The sequence below is a fragment of the Protopterus annectens genome, chromosome 2.part1, assembly GCF_019279795.1.
Source record: "Protopterus annectens isolate FY-2018-M chromosome 2.part1, PAN1.0, whole genome shotgun sequence".
In the NCBI taxonomy this organism is placed as follows: domain Eukaryota; kingdom Metazoa; phylum Chordata; order Ceratodontiformes; family Protopteridae; genus Protopterus; species Protopterus annectens.
In genome coordinates, this window is record NC_056729.1 from 480,443,486 (window position 1) to 480,465,455 (window position 21,970).

Sequence of the window (21,970 nt, forward strand, 5' to 3'; positions counted from 1 at the left end):
AAGAGGAGCTCTCAGTGAACAAAATAGTAGATCTATTAATCACACTTACAGTTAGCATTTGCAAACTGTTTACATGGAGAGAGGAGTTGTCCACGACCACTGCCAGCATGGGTAGTTCAGCCTACCCACACCTCCTTACCTAAATATGCCAACTTCATGGTTACTGAACCAGCCACCTGTGTATAATAGCTTTATAGGTACTATAGTATGCTTACCAAATGTCAGCTATAGTTCTAGTTGAGAAAAGCACTACTTGATTAAAGAAATACACTGAAAACTCAGCTGATAAACTGAAACATTGACCAAATGACTGTCATATACCTATAAATATATATGTTTATTTACATATGTAGAGAACCCAGCCACTGGGGATGCACAAGCCAGTGCATTTCTTTGTGCCGGTCCCAAGCCCGGATAAATGGGGAGGGTTGCATCAGGAAGGGCATCCGGCGTAAAACTTCGCCAAATCATTTCATGCAGACACCAATAAATACTTTAATTCCAGATCGGTCGAGGCCCGGGTTAACAACGACCGCCACCGGTACTGTTAGCCAACAGGGTGCTGTCGGAAATTGGGCTGCTGTTGGCCAAAGGAGGAGAAGAAGTCTGATTCATTCAGATGAAAGCGCTAAACTTGACATCAATTTGATTTTTACTGGAGTGTATATTTTGTGGTAATAAACCTGTGTTTTGTGATACGTGGACATCTTTCTATACTGCGCATTGGAAGTGGATTGTGGTTTTATTGCCCTGTTCGAGCTGAGGACTTGGGATCTGCTACTTTTTACAAAGGAGGAGAAGAGGCAGAATACGTGGCCGAAGACAGGAAGAGAGGAAAAAGGCTAGGACTGTGGTAGTGAGGGTTGGAACTTTGAATGTTGGCAGTATGACTGGTATAGGAGAGAGCTAGCTGATATGATGGACAGAAGGAAGGTTGGTATATTGTGTGTGCAAGAGACTAGATGGAAGGGGAGTAAGGCTAGGTGTATCGAAGTTGGGTTCAAATTGTTTTATCATGGTGTGGATGGAAGGAGAAATGGCGTAGGAGTTATTCTGAAGGAACAGTATACTAATAGTGTTTTGGAAGTGAAAACAATGTCGGATAGAGTAATGTTTATGAAGCTGGAAATTGATGGTGTAATGATGAATGTTGTTAGTGCATATGCTCCACAAGTTGGGTGTGCAATGGATGAGAAAGAAAAATTTTGGAGTGAATTGGATGACGTGGTGATGACTGTACCCAAGGGTGAGAGAGTGGTGATTGGAGATGATTTCAATGGGCATGTTGGTGAAGGGAACAGAGGGGATGAGGAAGTGATGGGTAGGTATGGTGTTAAACAAAGGAATGTAGAAGGTAAGATGGTAGTGGATTTTGCAAAAAGGATGGACATGGCTGTGGTGAATACGTATTTTAACAAGAGGGAGGAGCATAGGGTGACATACAAGAGTGGAGGAAGATGCACACAGGTGGATTATATCTTATGTAGGAGGGCCAGTTTGAAGGAAATTGGAGACTGTAAAGTGGTGACCAGAGAAAGTGTAGTTAGGCAGCATAGGATGGTGGTTTGTAGGATGGCGTTGGTGATTAAGAGGAGGAGGAGGAGTGTGAGGGCAGCACCAAGGATCAAATGGTGGAAATTGAAAAAGGGTAATTGTGAGGTGGAGTTCAGGGATGAGTTAAGACAGACACTGGGTGGCAGTGAAGAGTTACCAAATAGCTGGGTAACTACAGCAGAGCAAGTAAAGGAGATGGCTAGAAAGGTGCTTGGTATCACATCTGGACAGAGGAAGGACGACAAGGAGACATGGTGGTGGAAGGAGGAAGTACAGGAGAGTATACAGAGAAAGAGGTTGGCAAAGAAGAAGTGGGATTGTCAGAGAGATGAAGAAAGTAAACAGGAGTATAAGGAGATGAGGTGCATGGCAAAGAGAGAGGTGGCGAAGGCTAAGGATAAGGCATATGAAGAGTTGTATGAAAGGTTGGACACTAAGGAGGGAGAAAAGAACCTGTACCGATTGGCTAGACAGAGGGACTGAGCTAGGAAAGATGTGCAGCAGGTAAAGGTGATAAAGGATAATGAGGGAACCATACTCACAAGCAAGGAGAGTGTGTTGAGGAGATGGAAAGAGTACTTTGAGGGGTTGATGAATGAAGAGAATGAGAGAGAGAAAAAGTTGAATGCTGTAGGGATAGTGAATCATGAAGTACAATAGATTAGCAAGGAGGAAGTAAGGATAGCTATGAAGAGAATGAAGAATGGAAAGGCTGTTGGCCCAGATGACATACCTGTGGAAGCATGGAGGTGTTTAGGTGAAATGGCAGTGGAGTTTTTAACCAGATTGTTTAATGAAATCTTGGAAAGTGAGAGTATGCCTGAGGAATGGAGAAAAAGTGTTTTGGTACCGATTTTTAAGAGTAAGGGTGATGTGCAGAGCTCTAGTAACTACAGAGGGATTAAACTGATCAGTCACAACATGAAGTTGTAGGAAAGAGTAGTGGAAGCAAGGTTAAGAAGGGACATGATGATTAGTGATCAGCAGTATGGTTTCATGCCGGGAAAGAGCACTACAGATGCGATGTTTGCTCTGAGAGTGTTGATGGAAAAGTACAGAGAATGTCAGAAGGAGTTGCATTGTGTTTTTGTAGACTTAGAGAAAGCATATGACAGGGTGCCTAGAGAGGAGTTGTGGTATTGTATGAGGAAGTCAGGAGTGTCAGAGAAGTATGTAAGACTGGTACAGGATATGTACGAGGGTAGTGTGACAGCGGTGAAGTCTGCAGTGGGAGTGACGGATGCATTTAAGGTGGAGGTGGGGTTACATCAAGGATCAGCTCTGAGCCCTTTCTTATTTGCAATGGTGATGGACAGGTTGACAGACGAGATCAGACAGGAGTCCCCGTGGACTATGATGTTTGCAGATGACATTGTGATCTGTAGTGAGAGTAGGGAACAGGTGGAGGAGACCCTGGAGAGATGGAGATATGCTCTAGAGAGAAGAGGAATAAAGGTCAGCAGGAGTAAGACAGAATATATGTGTGTGAATGAGAGGGAGGATAGAGGAATGGTGAGGATGCAAGGAGTAGAGGTGGCGAAGGTGGATGAGTTTAAATACTTGGGGTCAATAGTTCAGAGTAACGGTGAGTGTGGAAGAGAGGTGAAGAAGAGAGTACAGGCGGGATGGAGTGGGTGGAAAAGAGTGTCAGGAGTGATTTGTGACAGACGAGTACCTGTAAGAGTGAAAGGGAAGGTCTACAAGAGGGTAGTGAGACCAGCTATGTTATATGAGTTGGAGACAGTGGCATTGACAAAAAGGCAGGAGTTTGAGCTGGATGTGGCAGAATTAAAGACGTTAAGATTTGCACTGGGTGTGACGAGGGTGGACAGGATTAGAAATAAGTATATTAGAGGGTTAGCCCAGGTTGGAAGGTTTGGAGACAAAGCCAGAGAAACACGATTATGTTGGTTTGGATATGTGCTGAGGAGGGATGCTGAGTATATTGGGAAAAAGATGCCAAGGATGAAGCTACCAGGTAACAGGAAAAGAGGAAGGCCTAAGATAAGGTTTATGGATGTGGTGAGAGAGGACATGCAGGTGGTTGGTGTGACAGAGCAAGATGCAGAGGACAGGAAAAAATGGAAACGAGTGATCTGCTGTGGCGACCCCTAACGGGAACAGCTGAAAGAAGATGATGAGATAGGTGGCTAGATTTCTAAATGACTATTGATATAGGTGTAGACAATGGCCTACTTAGCTTAACCATTTCCCCCAAACCCCTTGAAAATTTGCAGCTTATTTTCCCACTTCTCACAACAGTTGCTTAGGCATCCCGTGCATTTTTTTAAATATTATTTGAAACAGGGATGGAAAGGCAGCAATGCTTGGTCATATGTCATATAAAAACATATTTGTACTTAAATCATTGTACAGTGCTCCAAAAATCAGCATGCAACTCATATATAGGTTCATAGATTAGTACTAGGCTAACTATCCTTGCAAGCCATTCTAAGCCTAGCCAATTATCCTTTGTGAGACTCAAACCCTACACCTTGTGTTTGTAAGGCATACACCTGAACCATTAGGCCACACTTCCAACCCTGTATACTGAACCTAAAGCCAGTCACTCAAAAAGAGCAAGCCTGATAGTACACTACCTTGTCCTTAGACATTGCTCTTCACTGTACCTCATTTTGCAGAACATCCATGATTTTGCCTCATGTTTTTGTCCCTTATAATGATTTTGATTGTCTGGTAAATAAATGAAGTTTACAGTACAGTCAATCTGTTTTGCCCAGCTACTAGTTTCATATTTCTTATTGCTCAGAAAGAGCATATGATGTAAAACATGTTGGTCTGTTAAGTTTCTAAGTGAATTAGAATAATACCCCTTATCTGGGTTCTTTGTCCCCACTATTTTTGGCTTTGTTCATGATTCCTGAACAAAGAAGTTGAGAGCTGGACCACAACTTGCAAGTGACTGGGAAAAGACATAGTATGCAAATCTGCTCATATTAATGCTGAGGACTAACTGACCTCACAGCCCAAAGGCTTCTTTGCAGTCTGACACAAACTTAGGCAGCTCAGGAGTCATACCAACTTTCTGTTCTCTTACTGGCAACAAAATGTATCTGTCAGACTTACATCCCCAAGCTAAAACTCAAGCAATTCCTGACTGCTTTCTCTGTTCTAGAAGGAGACCCAGAGCATGAATAATTAAATGAAGAATAAAAATGACACACGTTCTATTTACATAACAAATTTTAACTTGCTGTGAGATACTGAGGAATGTAAACTGATGTAAATAAATCACCAGGTCAGAATGTCCAGACTGTACCACTTTGCGAGCAGGAGGGGATGGGGTCAGGCTGGGGATGGAGAAAATGAAAGACAAGAGGAACAACATGACAACACCTCTGCAAATCTGAAATATTTTTTATGTAGCATTCTGCTAGCCTCAAATTGCAATAAAAAGTAATGAAATATGCTACTTGCGTTAGTATGCCTATATATGAATGGGTCAGTTGTAAGTTCACGCTGGTCGACCAGACAAACAGCAGGAAAGCTGGCAATAATAAATTTGCATAACTGGATGAGATGAAGGAGTTTGGGGATATCTTTTTTCTTAAGTTCATTTACTGACATACACACCTAGAACATTCCTGATTTGTCCTCATATTTTTACCCTGTTCCTCGCCAAACTTTTGACTTTCTAGGAAATTACTGAGGTTTACAGTCAGTCTGGAATACCAGAAATTAAGATTTTGATACTTCTTATGGTTCAGAAAATGCATTGATGCAAAAATATTGCTGTAATAATCTTTTAAGTGAATTAGATTAATAGTTAAAATCCCCCCTTATTTGGGGGCTTTGCCCCCCCCCCCATTTTGGATTTGTCCCTGATTCTTAAGCAAAGAAGTTGAAAGCTATGCCCAAAAGATTTCTGAAACATGACAGTATTTTTTAAAGAAGCCATGAGAATGTTTTTCTTCTGTTGGGAGAAATCATCTGAACGTCCATATAATCTACTGTGATACCATTTTACTTCAAACAAAGTAAGCACTTTATTCTGACATCATTCATGCAAAAAACAGTACAAGTTTGTTGAACATTTGGCAAAGGGTTTTTGAGCAAGTGTTACTCCAAGAATTGGAGTTCTGGACAGATAATAATAAAAAGCAACATGTGACATTTGTAGTATCATTCTGTCTGGCATGGTGCTGTGGTATTTTGCTGTATATTTTGTGAGACAGAACAAACATTGACAACATAGCACTGTTCTGTAGTAATAAGTTCTACTTCAGCACTGTGCTTCTTTGATTGTTGTTGTGATATGGGATGGAGGTTCTAGTGGAATTTTAACATTTTGCATTCTGCTGTATAGCAACAAAATATACATTAAAGAAACAGGTTTTATGTAAATGTTGCTTGGCACCACTGAAACTGCCTGTTGATAGCTTCTTTAATTTTGGAGTGCATCTCCTTGGCAGTTTGACAGCTCTTTTGAGCTGTCAAAATGTGACTTTTGACTGCTGTTTTGGTAATTGTCAAGTAGCTGTCAAACTTTGGCAATGTAGTCCAGTAGACAGGATCAAGTGGGCTAGTAAGAAGTGTTACCATCTTCTGTATTGTCTGTTCGTAAATTCACAGAGTTTATAAGGCAGAGTCAGTCCATGGGCCATAATCACCTTGCCAATACCTACCCTCTTAGGCACCCCACCCATTGGAAGGCAAATCAGATTAGATCCAGGAAGAATTTACAGGTGCTAACCCAGTCACCAGGGTTTACCTTAAAGGAGGCAAGGATATAAATGTGTTTATCTCTCTCTCTCTCTTTACATATATATATATATATATATATATATATATATATATATATATATATATATATATATATATATATATATATATATATATAATATATATATATATATATATATATATATATATGTGTGTGTGTGTGTGTGTGTGTATATATATATATATATATATGTGTGTGTGTGTGTGTGTATATATATATATATATATATATATATATATATGTGTGTGTGTGTGTGTGTGTGTGTATATATATATAGATATATAGATATATAAGGAAAAATTATTTCAGAGACAGGGAAGCAGTGAGTAACAAATCAGTCTATCCAGCTTGTCTTATTTATTTGTTGATGGAGTTTCAAGTATTGGTGAAGCCATTTGCAGTGTGAAGCTGTAGATCAAGGATAGTTATGGGAGTTATCACAGGGAATTAAGACTATGGGCTGTTAATGACCTTCTTCCTGAAATCCAAGGTTTGATTCCCCCAGACTCTATTTGCTTTGTGTATGACTCTGAGCAAGTCACTCAGCCAGTCATCTCTCCATGGCAATTGAGCAATTAGACTTGTTTTCATACTGGTCTGTGAGACTACATGCTAGTAACTGCTGGCTTCAACATGGTCTTTGAGGCTACATACTAGTAACTACTTATGAAACTAAGGAGATTTGTTCCTTAACAGCTAAGAATGCTAGATTTATTTTATTTATTTATTTTATTTTACATTTGTTGACCAGGATAGTCCGACTGGATATATGCCCATTTTCAGCGGAGGCCCAGGGAAAAAAGCTCCAAAACATTACAACAGTTACATAGCAATTAAATCATAACATTTTACAAATACACTTATTGTCAGACATAGCTAAAAACATTTTATTGACAGATCCAATTGCAGAGTACAGTGACAGAACATAAACAGGAAATGTTAGTGTTTCTAATAAAGAGATACTGCAGAATACAGTTTTTTTATTTTTTATACATATATTTTTTCTGTAGGAAGTGCACTTTTTCAGTAGAACACATAGAGAAGAAACAAAGCAACAGTAGGTTTACTTATATATTGGTTCCATGGGAAGAGTGCTTCTTCAATAGAACACATAGAGAAAAAACAAAGCAACATGAGGTAGGTATAACAGACATTAAAGGTGGTCAGGCAAGAGGAGATAGTATCAGTCTGGATTGGTGCAAGGGCATAGCCATTGTGATTTTAGGAAGATTCTCATTTGCCTCTTAAAAAGTGGGGTGAATGAAAGGGATGTTAGTTCACTTGGAAGTGTGTTCCAAGTGTTACCAACAGAGTTATTAAACAGGCAATACCCAGATTTGTTGTTGGATTTTAAGATGGATACTAGTACCCTACTGGCTGATCATGGGGTTGTAAGGTTTTTATATGGGCTGATAAGGTTACAGAGTATGGGAGTATTTGTGGGATAATGCGTGATCTTATGAATGATAGTAAGTTGCTGGATAAGAAGTTGACTTTGCAATTCCAGCCATTCTAGTAGTTTGAGATTTTGGCAGTGATGGGTTCTAAATGGGGTCCCAGTGGCAAATCTGGCTATGTTATTATAAGATGTTGCCAATTTATTGATATTGCTTTTGGAGAGGTTTGTAAAAATTGGAGAGGCATAGAGAAGGGTGGAGATTAAGTGTGTTTGGGCAATAGTACTAGCTGAAGCTGTGAGAAAGGGTTTAAGTCTATAAAGGAAACCAAGTTTTCTGTTAACTGATTTAATATATTGGTTAATATGTATGTCAAAGTTAAGATTATGGTCAATTGTTGCACCTAAAAGTTTGGTGGTCATGTCAGGAGCTATTTCAGTACCATTATTAGATATAACTGTGAAGTTAATAGCAGGGGACTTTTGAGTGGGAGTGAACAATAGTAGTTAGCTTTTTTTGGAGTTAAGGAGGAGTCAGCATTGATGGAACCAGTTTTCAACTAAGGTAAATACTTTTTGGGTATTGGTTTGAAGTTCTGCAGGCGAGGAGGCTCTACATATTAATATTGAGTCATTGGCATATTATATACAGGTGGCTTGTGGAAAGGAGGTTTTCAGATCATAAATGAAAATAGTAAATAGTAGAGGTCCCAGAATAGTGCCTTGTGGGACTCCAAGTGTGATAGGGAGCTGAGTGGATAATTTATTGTCCCAGAGGACTGCTTGTTGTCTATTTCCTAGGTAGGACTTAAACCACTTGACTGTCTGGGTGTCTAATGACAGAGATTTAAGTGTGTCTGACAACAGTTGATGATTCACCATGTCAAATGCTTTGGAGAGGTCAATGAAGAGGGCTGAGGATAGTAAGTTGTTACAGTTTTTATTAATGCAGTCTGAAAAGGATAGGAGTACTGTTGTAGTACTATGGAATGGTCTAAAGCCATGCTGGCAGTCCACTAGTAGGTGATTTTGGAGGAGATGATCAAGTAGTTAACGATGAATACATCTCCATAATTTTTGCTAATGGGGAAAGTAGGGCTATGGGGTGGAAATTTGAGAGTTCATTTGAGTTACTTCCCTTATGGAGTGGGATAATATGTGAGACTTTCCATAGATGTGGGATGGAACATTCTGTAATGGTTCTGTTAATTAAGATGGAAATAGGGTAGGCAAGTACTCCAGCTGCCATTTGCAGATATTCAGCTGGTAGGAGGTCAGCTGATGGAGTGCAAGGTTTAAGTTTAAGAAGTAGGGTGCATATGAAAGATGTTGGAACAGGCTGCAGATGTAATATGTGGGGTAAATTGGTTGTCAAGCATGACTCAGTGGTGGCAACAGGTGGTACGGGTGGTAAGGTATTAGCTAATGATTTGACAGTTTCAGTGAACATTTTGAGTCAAATTAGAGGGGCTAGGTGTTTTGGAGTGTCCACGATGGAGCAATTTATTTGATATTATTTATTAGATACACATCACTGTGCCGGACTTTATAAAAGACAGAAAAAGTTGGCATAGAACTTCGAGCCTGCCTTGGTAGGTGATGTTCTTTATTCTAGTGAGCATTTTAGTTAGGAATCTCTGCTTTTTTTTTCTAGCTGTATGATGTGTTTGGTTAGATACATAAACAAAGGGCATTATATTCTACAACTGGTGTGATCATGGCAGAGCATATAGGAAGGATAACTTAATTTGACCATGATGAAACACTTTTAATTATTAATTGGGTGACAGGCAAGGATTTCCTGGCTACTATTGCTACATGGTGTCCAAAGGATATGGAGTTTCCCTGTAGGTGCTAAGGTTTCTGATGACAGCATCAGTCTGTCTGGAGTAAGTTGCTGTCTATGGTGTAAGGTGGTGGTGAGCCTTGCTTTTCATTTATTTATTTATTTGTGTTTATTTAGAAATGTAGGCCGGATATTTTTGAGATTTGATGAATCAGGTTGCAATATCTTGAAAGGCCATTTGCAAATAAGAAATATACTACTCTGCGCAAGGAACAACTTAACTATTCAGAATATATTCTTGTATACCTACTGCTGTACTGAAGTAAAGTTGTATTACTGACATGTCTGCTTCTCTCTCTCTGCAGCACTGGGTACCAGTGTATTTACTATTCCACAGAACACACTGAAAAGGCAAAAGAGGTCCTCAGTAGTATTAATCAACTACAGCCTCTCATATCAAGCCATGCTGACCTCCTGCTTCATTCAGCACAGCAACAGTCATCAGACAGCTTGAAGGAGTCTTTGAAGATGCTTTCAGAAAAAGTAAGAGTCATATCTTTATGTGCTTAAGAGTGTTTGTGTCTATGTGTTTATCTGAAATAAACACATCCTTGGGAGATTTTTAATGAATATTCTTAATAATTGCCTTTTGTAGAGCATCACAAGGCAAAGTTTGTTGTGTATTTCAAGTTTATAGCTTTCTGTAATGTCTACACTGCATCTTAACTAGTGCATGCTAGTTTTCATTAAGTATTTCAGATTAGTTTGTCTTTACCCAAAACTGAATGGCTTTTAAATACAGTAGCCAAAGTGGCACTAGGTGCATAAAACATATTTAAGCTTTGTATAGGACCATGTATATGTCATTGCTGTTTCTTGACATAAGATAAAATGAGTCATTAGCACCTAGAAGAGATTAACTAATTGCCCTAAAGAAAAGACAAGTAAGTAAAAGAGCAATAAGAAATAATGAAACAAAAAAAAAATTAAAACATACTTTGAAGAAAGTGTTATCCCAATGAATACTAGCAACAGAGTTGCATTTTGACCAGCAGTGCACTTATATATATATATATATATATATATATATATATATATATATATATATATATATATATATATATATATATATATCCCATAATAAAACACATTGTGCAAAATGTATGCAGGTTTTCTTAAAACAATTACGCCTGTTTCGTCTTTAAAGAAGATAACATGATGTTTATTGGTGTCTCAGCACAAACAGCAGAGACCAAGACAGAAGACATATATACAGCTGTATCTTCCCCTCTGCACCACCTTACTTGTGTGTGCTAATCCTACCCCCTACCCTTGCATCTAGCCCCAGCCCTAACCAAAAAGCATTACCCTCTACCACTGCACCTAGCCCCAGCCCTAACTAAAAAGGCATTACCACCTACTTCTGCACCTAGCCCCAGCCCTAACTAGAAAATATTACCCCTACACCTAGCCCCAGCCCTAACTAAAAAAACATTATCCCCTAGCCCTACACCTAGCCCCAGCCCTAACTAAAAACATTACCCCCTGTTCCTGCACATAGCCTCAGCCCTAACTAAAAAGCATTACCCCTATCCCTACACCTAGCCCCAGCCCTAACTAAAAAGCTTACACCCTACCCTCTCCACCTAGCCCCTGCCTAACAAAAAAGTATTACCCTGCCCTTAGCCCCACCCGTAACTAAAAAAGTTACTCCTACCACTACGCCTAGTCCCAGTCCAAAATAAAAGCATTACTCCTACCCTTGCACCTAGCCCCAGCCCTAACTAAAAAGCATTTCTCTAACAGTACCTCTAAACAGAGCATACATCACAACATCTGTTCCCTTCCCTAGTCATAACTCAGAGACATCTGTGCACACACTGTAAACCCCAATTATTGCTACCACACATACATTTCCTGACTAAATGCAGCATTTGATGTTGCTCCTTTCAGTACCTGTCACAGTTTGCCACAAATATATTTGAAGATTTATGACTGATAAAAGACTCAATAATCTCTGCATTCAACAGAATACATGTGGCTATGTGCTATTAGTGTGTGTGTGTGTGTGTGTGTGTGTGTGTGTGTGTGTGTGTGTGTGTGTGTGTGTGTGTGTGTGTACATATATATATATATATATATATATATATATATATATATATATATATATATGTATATGTGGGTCTACATCTAATAATTGAAAGACCACTTAATCCAAAGACGACTTTACTGACATGACAACACCAAACTGTTACTTTACTGAACGGTAATACTACAGAATTTTTTAACAGGGAAAGTATGCACTTGGCCATCATGGGGAATTTTGCCATTTTCTCCACTGTAGTGTGTTCCCAGAGTTGGTATATTTAGTTAGGAGGGTGTGGGTGGCACAGACCCTCACAATGGGGTGTGTGGGAGGTGTAGCCACCCACCTGAGCGGGTCTGATATACTGCAGTGCCTTTCTTCATTCATTGTTGACCAAGTGCATACCTACTCTGCTAAAAAATTTGGTAGTGTGATAATTTGGTAAAGTAACAGTTTGGTGTTGTCTTCTCAGTAAAGTTGGCTTCGGGTAAGTGGTCTTTAGATTATCAGAAGTAGACCCATATATATTTTGACAAAAGGGGAATACTGCCAGCCCAACTCTCTGGAAATTTGTAAATAATTCTATGTCATTTGTGAATATTGATATGGTTCATACAGAAGTGTGTGTAAAGGTGTAAAGTACTGAGCTAAAATGTAACCACAGCATGCTCTGCTGGCTTAGAATAGAAATGTATATCAACTATTGTGATTGTGTAAATGTGTATGTTTTAACAGTAAAAACTAGAACATAGAGGGTTAACTTGCAAAACTTTAAGAAAATAAATAAATTGGTTTACAATTGTGCTATAAAAGTTATCTCGCAGTTTCAGTTCAGTAGCAGACACAAAGTTTTTGTATTGTCTTGGAAGAGAAGTAATTACTAGGTTTGAGATGCAGAAGTGTTTTATTGCTTTATGGCTTCCTGGCAGCTGCACAGCTCTGAGCAAACATCTGAAAGATATGTATTTTTTACAAGGAGATGTCAAATGCTACACTGGGGGGTTAGCTTGGGAACTAAAGTCGGGTGACAAAAAGTGATGTCATCCAAGCTAACCCTGCAGTAATATTTGATATTACTTTAAGAACTCTCTCAGATCAAGACTGTGCATTTTGTATTTTGTGTTTGGCCTGGGAACATCCACTCATCACCACCTTCTGCACTTCTGCTTGTGTATTGTTCTGTAAGTAAGTTTTTTAGGGCATAGTAACTCTTTTAGACTCAGACAGGAATATAGTAAAGTATAGCTTAGATGTTTTCTTTGTTTATTTCAGACTGTCCTGCAATGCTGTTTTAAATATTTCCTGTGATTTCGAACTCTGATGTAACTGATTACTTACTGAGTATTGTTTTGTTTTTTTACTATTTATTTATTATTAAATATATTTAAACCTATCTTTGTGGCTGATATTTGTGAGACATATTTAAGCTGCTAGAGTACTTGCATATCTGTTTGGTGACACTGTACAGGCCACTCCTAAATAGACTTGCTTTTGGTCAGACCACTATGTGGATTATTAGTAACATTACACAGGATTGGACACCCTTTTTAAGGGCCTTATAGTAGCTGATAAAGAGTTGGTAGGTGGCAGTTGGAACTACTGTGTAGTCTGGGCAGAAAGGAGCATAGCTAATTAACCTGTGCCAGCCTTTCCCAGGTGTGTGTGTATGTGTTTGTATATCAATCAAATCTCAAAGTGTGTGTGTGTGTGTGTGTGTGTGTATGTGTGTGTGTGTGTGTGTGTGTGTGTGTGTGTGTGTGTGTGTGTGTGTGTGTGTGTGTGTGTGTGTGTGTGTCAGCTACTTGGGCAGGGACATGAAGCACTACTTGGACAGAGAGGGTGCTGGAGGTTTTGGCTTGCCCACTCAGCTGAGAGCTCAACCCTATAGTTGTGTCAGTAGGGAGACTTATTAGGGATATGGGGAAAGAGGGAGAAACCAGCTCCAAACTGACTGTGATCTCTGTGTCCTCTTAAGGGAAATTGCACTTTTCTGTGTGTGCACTTGTCATCCTCCCAGTGTGCATGTTCCTCATTGTTGCCAGGGGTGAGGATTGAGGCTGCTTGATTCCTGGGGCAGTGCAGGGGCGTCACATATTTAATTGGTTAGCAGCAGTGGGATAGCCACATCACATATTAATTGGCCTGTAGTGGTGTGGATATTGAATTCTTGTAGCTTACAAACCGTTTCACTAAGGAATGTTGTTTGTACTCTCAGTCATCCACACAGTGAACATTCAGAGTTTCATATCACAATTGTTTTATTTTTTTGTTAGCTTAGTTAGTCAGGGAGAGCACGCAAGCATGTCAGCAGAGGAGTATGGCAAGCTGACAAGGAGCCAGTTGGCTGAAATGTGCCAGGCTGGTGCATGCCAACATGACTAAGGCAGAAATTATTGTAGTCTTGGGTGCAGCTGCATCGCAGACCAGCAATCAGGAGGACAAGCAGGTTGGCCTTGGAGATGTACAATTCTCAGAAAATGGACAGTTCAACCTTTCCACAGGGGACTTAAAAATCCATCTGGAGTTAGAGATTTGAATTGGAGGCCAAACATTTGGAAATAGAAGCAGCAGCAAGGCTGAGGAAAATGAGAAACTGCAACGTCTGGAGGCTGAGGAAGATGAGAGGCAGAGGCAACTTAAGAAGGAGATGCTGACTCTTTGCCAGGGTCATCAAGGTAATTAGAAAGGGAGTAACCGAACCCCAGAAGCAACAAAGGTCAGTAAATTTCTTCCTCAATTTACAGAGGGGGATAACTTTGATAGTTTCAGTCATGTGTTTCAAAGGGTATGTAAACAGTACAATGTTGACCAAGGGCTCTAGGTATGGTTCCTGACCCCCTTACTCCATGGTAAAGCTGTAACTCTTATTTCTAAATTGTCTGATACTGTTTGCTTAAACTGTAATACAGTCAAAAATAGTTTGTTAGAATGTTTTAACACCAGAAGTTTATAGGAAAATGTTTTGTGAGCATAGACGCAAGGCAGATGAAAGTGTGTGCGAATGTATTGCTGAACTAAGCACTTATTTTCATAGGTGGGTGAGTGGATGTCAGGTCATCACTTTTGAAGGGCTGGCAGACCTTTTGTTGAGAGAACAAGCCCTTAGCATTTTGTCTGAGGATATGAGAATCTGGTTAGCTGATAATAATGCAGTACCGCAGATGAGTTGGGAAAGAAGGGAGCCCTATGCCTAGAAGCAGGGCATCACTACACAGGAAAGGGACACCCATTGCTGCTCATGGGTCTAAGGGGAACCCATGGTGGGCAGCGCAGACTGCCCCAACAGAGTCTGTCAGTAGCAGGGGAAGCCACTAGTCCAGGTACACGTCCAGGACCAAAGGTTAAATGTTTTAAATGCAACCAGTGTGGTCCTGTAGCAAATAGATGTTCATGGAGGCAAGGTGGAGAACAAAAGGTGGGAGAGCCAGCAAGTGGGAATGACAAAATGCTAGCAGTAAGTTGTCTCGAGACAACAAGGGTACCAAACTACCAAAAGAGGTTATATCCTATCTTAGTAAATGGGAAAGAGACCATTGCTAAGAAAGATACACAGCCTCTGACCTAACCATTGTGAAGTCTGCAATGGCTATAGAGGAACACTACTTGCTTGGGCAGTCAACTCTAGTCAGAGCTTTAGGAGGGACCCCATTCCAAATACCTTTGGCTAGGGTTCACCTTGACTGGGAGGGTGGAAAAGGAAACAAGCAAGTAAGTGTATTTGAGGATATCCCTGCAGATGTCCTGATAGGGAATAATTTTGATAATGCAGTACTGTGCGTGCATGCAGTTATATGCAGTCAGGTCGGAGGCAAGCATGTGGGTCTGGTAGCCTGGGGGGGACTCAAACAGACTGCACATTTGCAGCCAGGACTGGTGAGGTGGTTACTTCAAGGAGGGCGCTACCCTGTAGCAGTGAGACTGAAGGTGAGCCACAGCTGCTTGTGGGTACTGACGTTCCCTTGGACAGAGTGACTTCAAGGGCAGATGTGAGTGGTAGTACCCAGGCTGAAATTGAGGCACCTCTGTCAGAGGATGCTAGACTTCCTGTGGAAGGGGAGCTGGGGAGAGTTGAGACAGGCTCAGCTCTCAGACCCTACATTACAAGGCCTGAGAGAGTTAGCCAGTGAGGCACCTGATTCTCAAGGGAAGGGGGAATCTGTATACTGGGACAAAGGGTTGCTGTATTGAGAGTGGACCCCTGAGGGAGGGCTAGAGGGTGAGAGAATACAGCAGTTGGTAGTGTCCAGAGCATACCATCTGAAACTTCTAGCCATAGCCCATGATATTCCCTTTGCAGGTCATATGGGCATAAAGCATGCCAAGAGACGTATTATGCAGAACTTCTATTAACTTGGGATTTCTAGAGATGTAACAGGGTACTGCAGGTCCTGTGAGCAGTGCCAAAAGGTAGGCAAAGCAGGAGACAAGGTGAAAGCTCCTTTGATGCCTTTGCCTGTGATTGAGGAGCCATTTCTGAGGGTAGCTATGGATATTGTGGGGCCTCTGAGTACCCCAAGTTCCACGGGGAAGAATTATATCTTAGTGGTAGTAGATTATGCTACCAGATACCCTGAGGCAGTGGCATTATCCTCCATTGAGACAGAAAAGGTAGCAAACGCTTTGTTAAAGATTTTCAGCAGGATAGGTTTTCCAAAAGAAGTATTGCCTGGCAGAGGTGCCAATTTCATGTCAGACCTGCTGGCTTGTCTGTGGAAGTCCTGTGGGGTGAAGCACCTAAAGACCATCCCCTACCATCTCCAGACCAATGGTCTTGTTGAGAGGTTAAACTCTACACTCAAGACATTGCTACGAGCATTTGCAGACCAGTTTAAGAGAGAATGGGACAAATATTTGCCCCATCTGATGTTTGCTTACAGAGGGGGTCCCCAGTAATCCACAGGTTTTTCACCCTTTGAGTTGCTGTATGGGCATGGGGTGAGGGAACCTCTAGATTTGATTTGAGATGAGTGGGAGGGTGAGTGTGAGTCCCACAACCTGTCTGTTGTGGTATTTGTCCTAAACTTCAGGAGAAGGCTCAGGGATCTCATGCACTTGGCCCAGGAGAACCTGGCAGAAGCCCATCAGCAGAAAAAGCTCTGGTATGACAGGAATGCTCAAACTAGAGAGTATGCTGTAGGGCATCAGATAATGGTTCTCATTCCTGTCAGACACAAGCTGCAAGCAGCTTGGGAGGAACCCTACAAAGTGATAAGGAAGTTCAGTGATATTAACTACATGGTAGAACTGCTAGGCAGGAGTCAGGGTAATAAACTGTACCATGTTAACATGATGAAACCTTACCATGATAGGGAGGCCGTTGTGCTGAGTATTTGCAGTGAATGGCAGGAGGAGTCTGAGGGGGATCTGGTAACTGATCTCCTCAGCGAGGCTTGGATTGACACCTCAGTGGATGGAGTAGCAATCTTCCAGCATATATCCTCTACCCAGGTTTGAGAAATCCGAGCATTGTTACAGTAGTTTGGGGACATGTTCATTGGGAAACCATGGTGTACCCACCTGGTGCAGCACCATGTAGATACAGGACCCCAAAGGCCTATTAAGCAGGCCCCTAATAGGGTGCCTGAGAGAGTCAGACAGATTCTGATGGAGGAGATACAGGAAATGTTGGAACTAGATGTAATCCAGGAGTCCAGCAGTCCCTGGGCCTCCCCAGTGGTGCTGATACCAAAGAAGGATGGCAGCACCAGGTTTTGTGTGGACTACAGGAAATTAAATAGTCAGATGCTTACCCCATGCCTAGGACAGATGAAGACCTAGAGCAGCTGGGTGGGGCTAAGTATCTTACCACTATTGATCTTTCCAAGGGTTACTGGCAGGTGACCTTGACTCCCAGCGCTAGAGAGAGGTCAGCCTTTGTGACTCCTTTCGGGTTGTATGAGTTCACAAAGATGCCCTTTGGGATGAAAAATGCCCCAGTGACTTTCCAGAGGAGGAGTCTTATTGGGGATCTGGAGAAAGATTGAGAAACCAGCCCCAGACTGATTGTGATCTGTGTTCTCCTAGGGGAAATTGCACTTTACTGTATGTAGTGTATGTTCCCCACTGTTGCCATTGATGAGGATTGAGGCTCCTTGATTACTGGGCCAGTGCAGGAGCATCATATATGTGTATGTGTGTGTGTGTGTGTGTGTGTGTGTGTGTGTATATATATATATATATATATATATATATATATATATATATATATATATATATATGTGTGTGTGTGTGTGTGTGTGTGTATATCTATATATATCTATATATATATATAGGAGCCATTTATAATCTCGAAATACTGAAGTGTCGAATTTCATTATCTCGAGACTATAAACTCAAATGTTTAAAATAGCGAAAGTTCATAATCGCGAATTCGAATATCTCGAATTCGCGGTTATGGCCTTACACTATGTGTGATGTCCGGGATTGTGTGTTTATGGTGCACGGTGCCGTGTGTGGATCTAGGTGTTTTGTCAGGTAAGTGAGTGTTTTGTAAGGGATTTGAGTGGGGGTTAGAGTGTGTTTGGGTGTGCTGATATGTTTGATGTGTGTGTGTGTGAGGGACTGGAGAATGTGCGTGTGTGAGTTTGCTTTTGTTTCCTGTTTGTGCGATCTCGGAGTTAGTATATATAAGTAGGGGTGTGTGGGGGGTGCAGGGGGGCTTTCCCCCCTGCTTATGTGTGTATGAGTTGTGTATGTGTGTAGTTTTTGTTTGTTTATGTTGTGATGTGGGTGTTGTGGTGTACGTATGGGTAGTGTATCCGGTTTGTTCAGTGTTTTGAATTTCGTGGTTTTGGGCTCGGGTTTTGTAGTTTCGGTGATTTGTGGATTCGGTTTTATAGTTTCGAGATAATGAAATTCGATGTTTCAGTATTTTGAGATTATGAAGTGAATCCGTGTGTGTGTGTGTGTGTGTGTGTGTGTGTGTGTGTGTGTGTGTGTGTATATATATATATATATATATATATGTGTGTGTGTGTGTGTGTGTGTGTGTGTGTGTATATATATATATATATATATACACACACACACATATGTATGTGTGTGTGTGTGTGTGTGTGTGTATGTGTTTTGGATATATATATATATCTGTATCTACACTGCAATGAAAAAGTATTTGCCCCCTTCCTAATTTATTATTTTTTTGCATGTTTGTCACACTTAAATGTTTCAGATCATCAAACAAATTTAAATATTAGACAAAGATAACCCAAGTAAACACAAAATGCAGTTTTTAAGTGATGATTTTATTTATTAAGGAAAAAAACTATCCAAACTACATGGCCCTATGTGAAAAAGTAATTGCCCCTCTTGTTAAATCATGACGTAACTGTGGTTAATCACATTTTTGGGAAAGTTGAGTTCAATTTCCCTAGCTGCATCCAGGCCTGATTACTGCCAGACCTGTTGAATCAAGAGATCACTTAAATAGAAACTGTCAGACAAAGTGAAGTAGGCCAAAAGATCCCAGAAATGAAGACATCATGCCGCGATCTAAAAAATTCCGGAACAGATGAGAAAAAGTAGTTGACATTTATCAGTCTGGAAAAGGTTACAAAGTAATTTCTAAAGCTTTTGGACTCCAGCGAGCCACGGAGAGAGCCATTCTCCACAAATGGAGAAAACATGGAACAGTGGTGAACTTTCCCAGGAGTGGCTGGCCTACAAAAATTGCCCCAAGGGCGCTGTGACGACTCATCCAAGAGGTCACAAAAGAAACCAGAACAACATCTAAAGAACTGCAGGCCTCACTTGCCTCAGTTAAGGTCAGTGTTCATGACTCAACAATAAGAAAGACACTGGGCAAAAATAGCATGCATGGCAGAATTCCAAGACGAAAACCACTGCTGACCAAAAAGAACATAAAGGGTCATCTCACTTTTGCCAAAAAACATCTTGATGATCCCCAAGACTTTTGGAAAAATATTCTGTGGACTGACGAAACAAAAGTTGAACTTTTTGGAAGGTGTGTGTCCCGTTACATCTGGCGTAAAAGTAACACAGCATTTCAGAAAAAGAACATCATGCCAACAGTCAAACATGGTGGTGGTAGTGTGATGGTCTGGGGCTGCTTTGCTGCTTCTGGACCTGGATGACTTGCTGTGATTGATGGAACCATGAATTCTGCTGTCTACCAAAAAATCCTAAAGGAGAATGTCCGACCATCAGTTTGTGACCTCAAGCTGAAGCGCACTTGGGTTCTGCAGCAGGACAGTGATCCAAAACACACCAGCAAGTCCACCTCTGAATGGCTTAAAAAAATAAAATGAAGGTTTTGGAGTGGCCTAGTCAAAACCCGGACTTAAATCCAATTGTGATGTTGTGGCATAACCTAAAAAATGTGGTTCATGCTCGGAAACCCTCCAATATGACTGAATTAAAACAATTCTGCAAAGTAAAATGGGCCAAAATTCCTCAACAGCGATGTGAAAGACTCATTGCCAGTTATCGCAAATGCTTGATTGCAGTTGTTGCTGCTAAGGGTGGCACAACCAGTTATTAGGTTTAGGGGGCAATTCTTTTTCACATAGGGCCATGTAGGTTTGGATAGTTTTTTCCATAATAAATAAAATCATCACTTAAAAACTGCATTTTGTATATACTTGGGTAATCTTTGTCTAATATTTACATTTGTTTGATGATCTGAAACATTTAAGTGTGACAAACATGCAAAAAAAAAAAGAAAGAAATCAGGAAGGGTGCAAATACTTTTTCATTGCACTGCAACAAACACAAAAACACTTCCACCACCCTTGAGTAAATATTTACTTTTCAGTATTATTTTAATTTCAGTGAAGACAGCAACAGGCTAAAAACAAATGATATTTCTCTGACTAGTAGCCACCAACTCTCAGCCAGGCCAAAGCTGACTTAGCATTTTCTTCCTTCATACTAAGTGATACTATACCAAAAAAATCAACTACAGTGCACATGTTGAGCTTCCTAAAAAATCCCTCAAAGAATATCAAGGCTCCACCCAGTGGTTGGTTGGTGAAATCACAGCCAAACTCATTTTAATATTAAAAAATTAATTAAGATTATTATTATATTAATTCTTATTGTTATTATTATTATTATTTTTATTATTATAATACCCTGGTGGGTATTATGCTCCTAAGTAGAAAATCTATTTTCTTTCCTGCTCATCAAGGAATTTTAAGGCAAAATAATTAGCCCTTCTAACCCTAATCATAGCAATAGCCAAAACTTTAAACTATGCTTGATGGTGAATGTCCAAATGTTTAAATATAGTGCTTGATCTTTACATTTCATGTCACTGAGATGTTATGATATTCTTTGACGCCATTGACAAGTAGTCTGTTCTACATAAAAGGCGCCAAACACACATATTACTAAATAAATCACATATTGTGAGGAACACGTGATAAGATGTCTACTGTCATATATCATTACACTATTAACTATACTAAAGCTTTCAGTTTTATATACCACACTACAACAGCTACGGTGGCCACAGGGACTGCAACCATTCACATCTGAATGTAAGCTATCATATACCTTTGGTCATTTGCAGAATGAAAAAAAACTTGTGACAAAGATCTCCCCCTTTATATAAAAAAATGCATTGTGGTGAAACAATATTCGAAAAAAAAAACTGGTGTTAATAAAGTCCAGTATTTTTCCACTACCTTTTTAATATGTCTGGCACTGGTCCCAAAGGCTTGTGTATATTTCAGTTGATTCCTAGATCCCTTAGTGGCATTATTTACTCACATGACACAGATTTGTCTGTTGTAGATAATTCATTGATTCATGTGTGTTACTAGCTTGTCGGTCTTGGATTTAAAATATCAGATTCTGATATTAATTTTTCTGCACATGGTGATCTGCCTGATGCTTTTTCCTGCGTAGGACTCATTCGGAAATTCCATTTATGTTCACCTTGCTTCTATCCTACCCATCCCATATTCCCGACTACTTTATAGTTACAGGGCATAACATCATACCAACAAAGCCCTCAGGAAATTGTCACTATGGCATTAAACATATTGTATTCATTTCACTTCAGATCTAATTGAATTCTACTCATTTCTTTACGAACAGCCATATATTACTGAAGACATTTCATCTAGCATTTGTCTTACTTAACATTCCATGATGAAGTAAATTGAGTACCTTGTTTTTACTGTACCTCTGATTGAGATTTCAACTTATCCTTTTACCTGTTTCGAAATTTCAGGTCTTTCACCTCTTCCGCAAATCCCGTTTCCCTTTTCTATACACTTATTAGCCTTGTTTTTCTTCAGCATACTTGCATATCACCTTAGCAGCAGAGTGGTGTTTTATTTAACACTCATATTCTCTTTCTGCCTTGCAGGTATTCTAACCCACCTGTTTAGGTACATTGATGTTACACTTATTAATTCTCTTTGCCTCCTTTATCAT

At 40.2% G+C, this 21,970-nt stretch overlaps 1 protein-coding gene across 6 annotated transcripts in view; it reads left to right on the top strand.

The window, feature by feature from the left end:
* Positions 1-21,970, top strand: part of INPP4B (inositol polyphosphate-4-phosphatase type II B) — a 4,727,932-nt gene that overhangs the window by 3,323,328 nt on the left and 1,382,634 nt on the right. For all 6 annotated transcript variants that reach the window (XM_044062266.1, XM_044062271.1, XM_044062267.1 and 3 more), the window contains one exon: positions 9,846-10,023. In XM_044062266.1, coding sequence (XP_043918201.1) covers positions 9,846-10,023 — 178 coding nt within the window. The remainder of the gene's footprint in view (positions 1-9,845; positions 10,024-21,970) is intronic.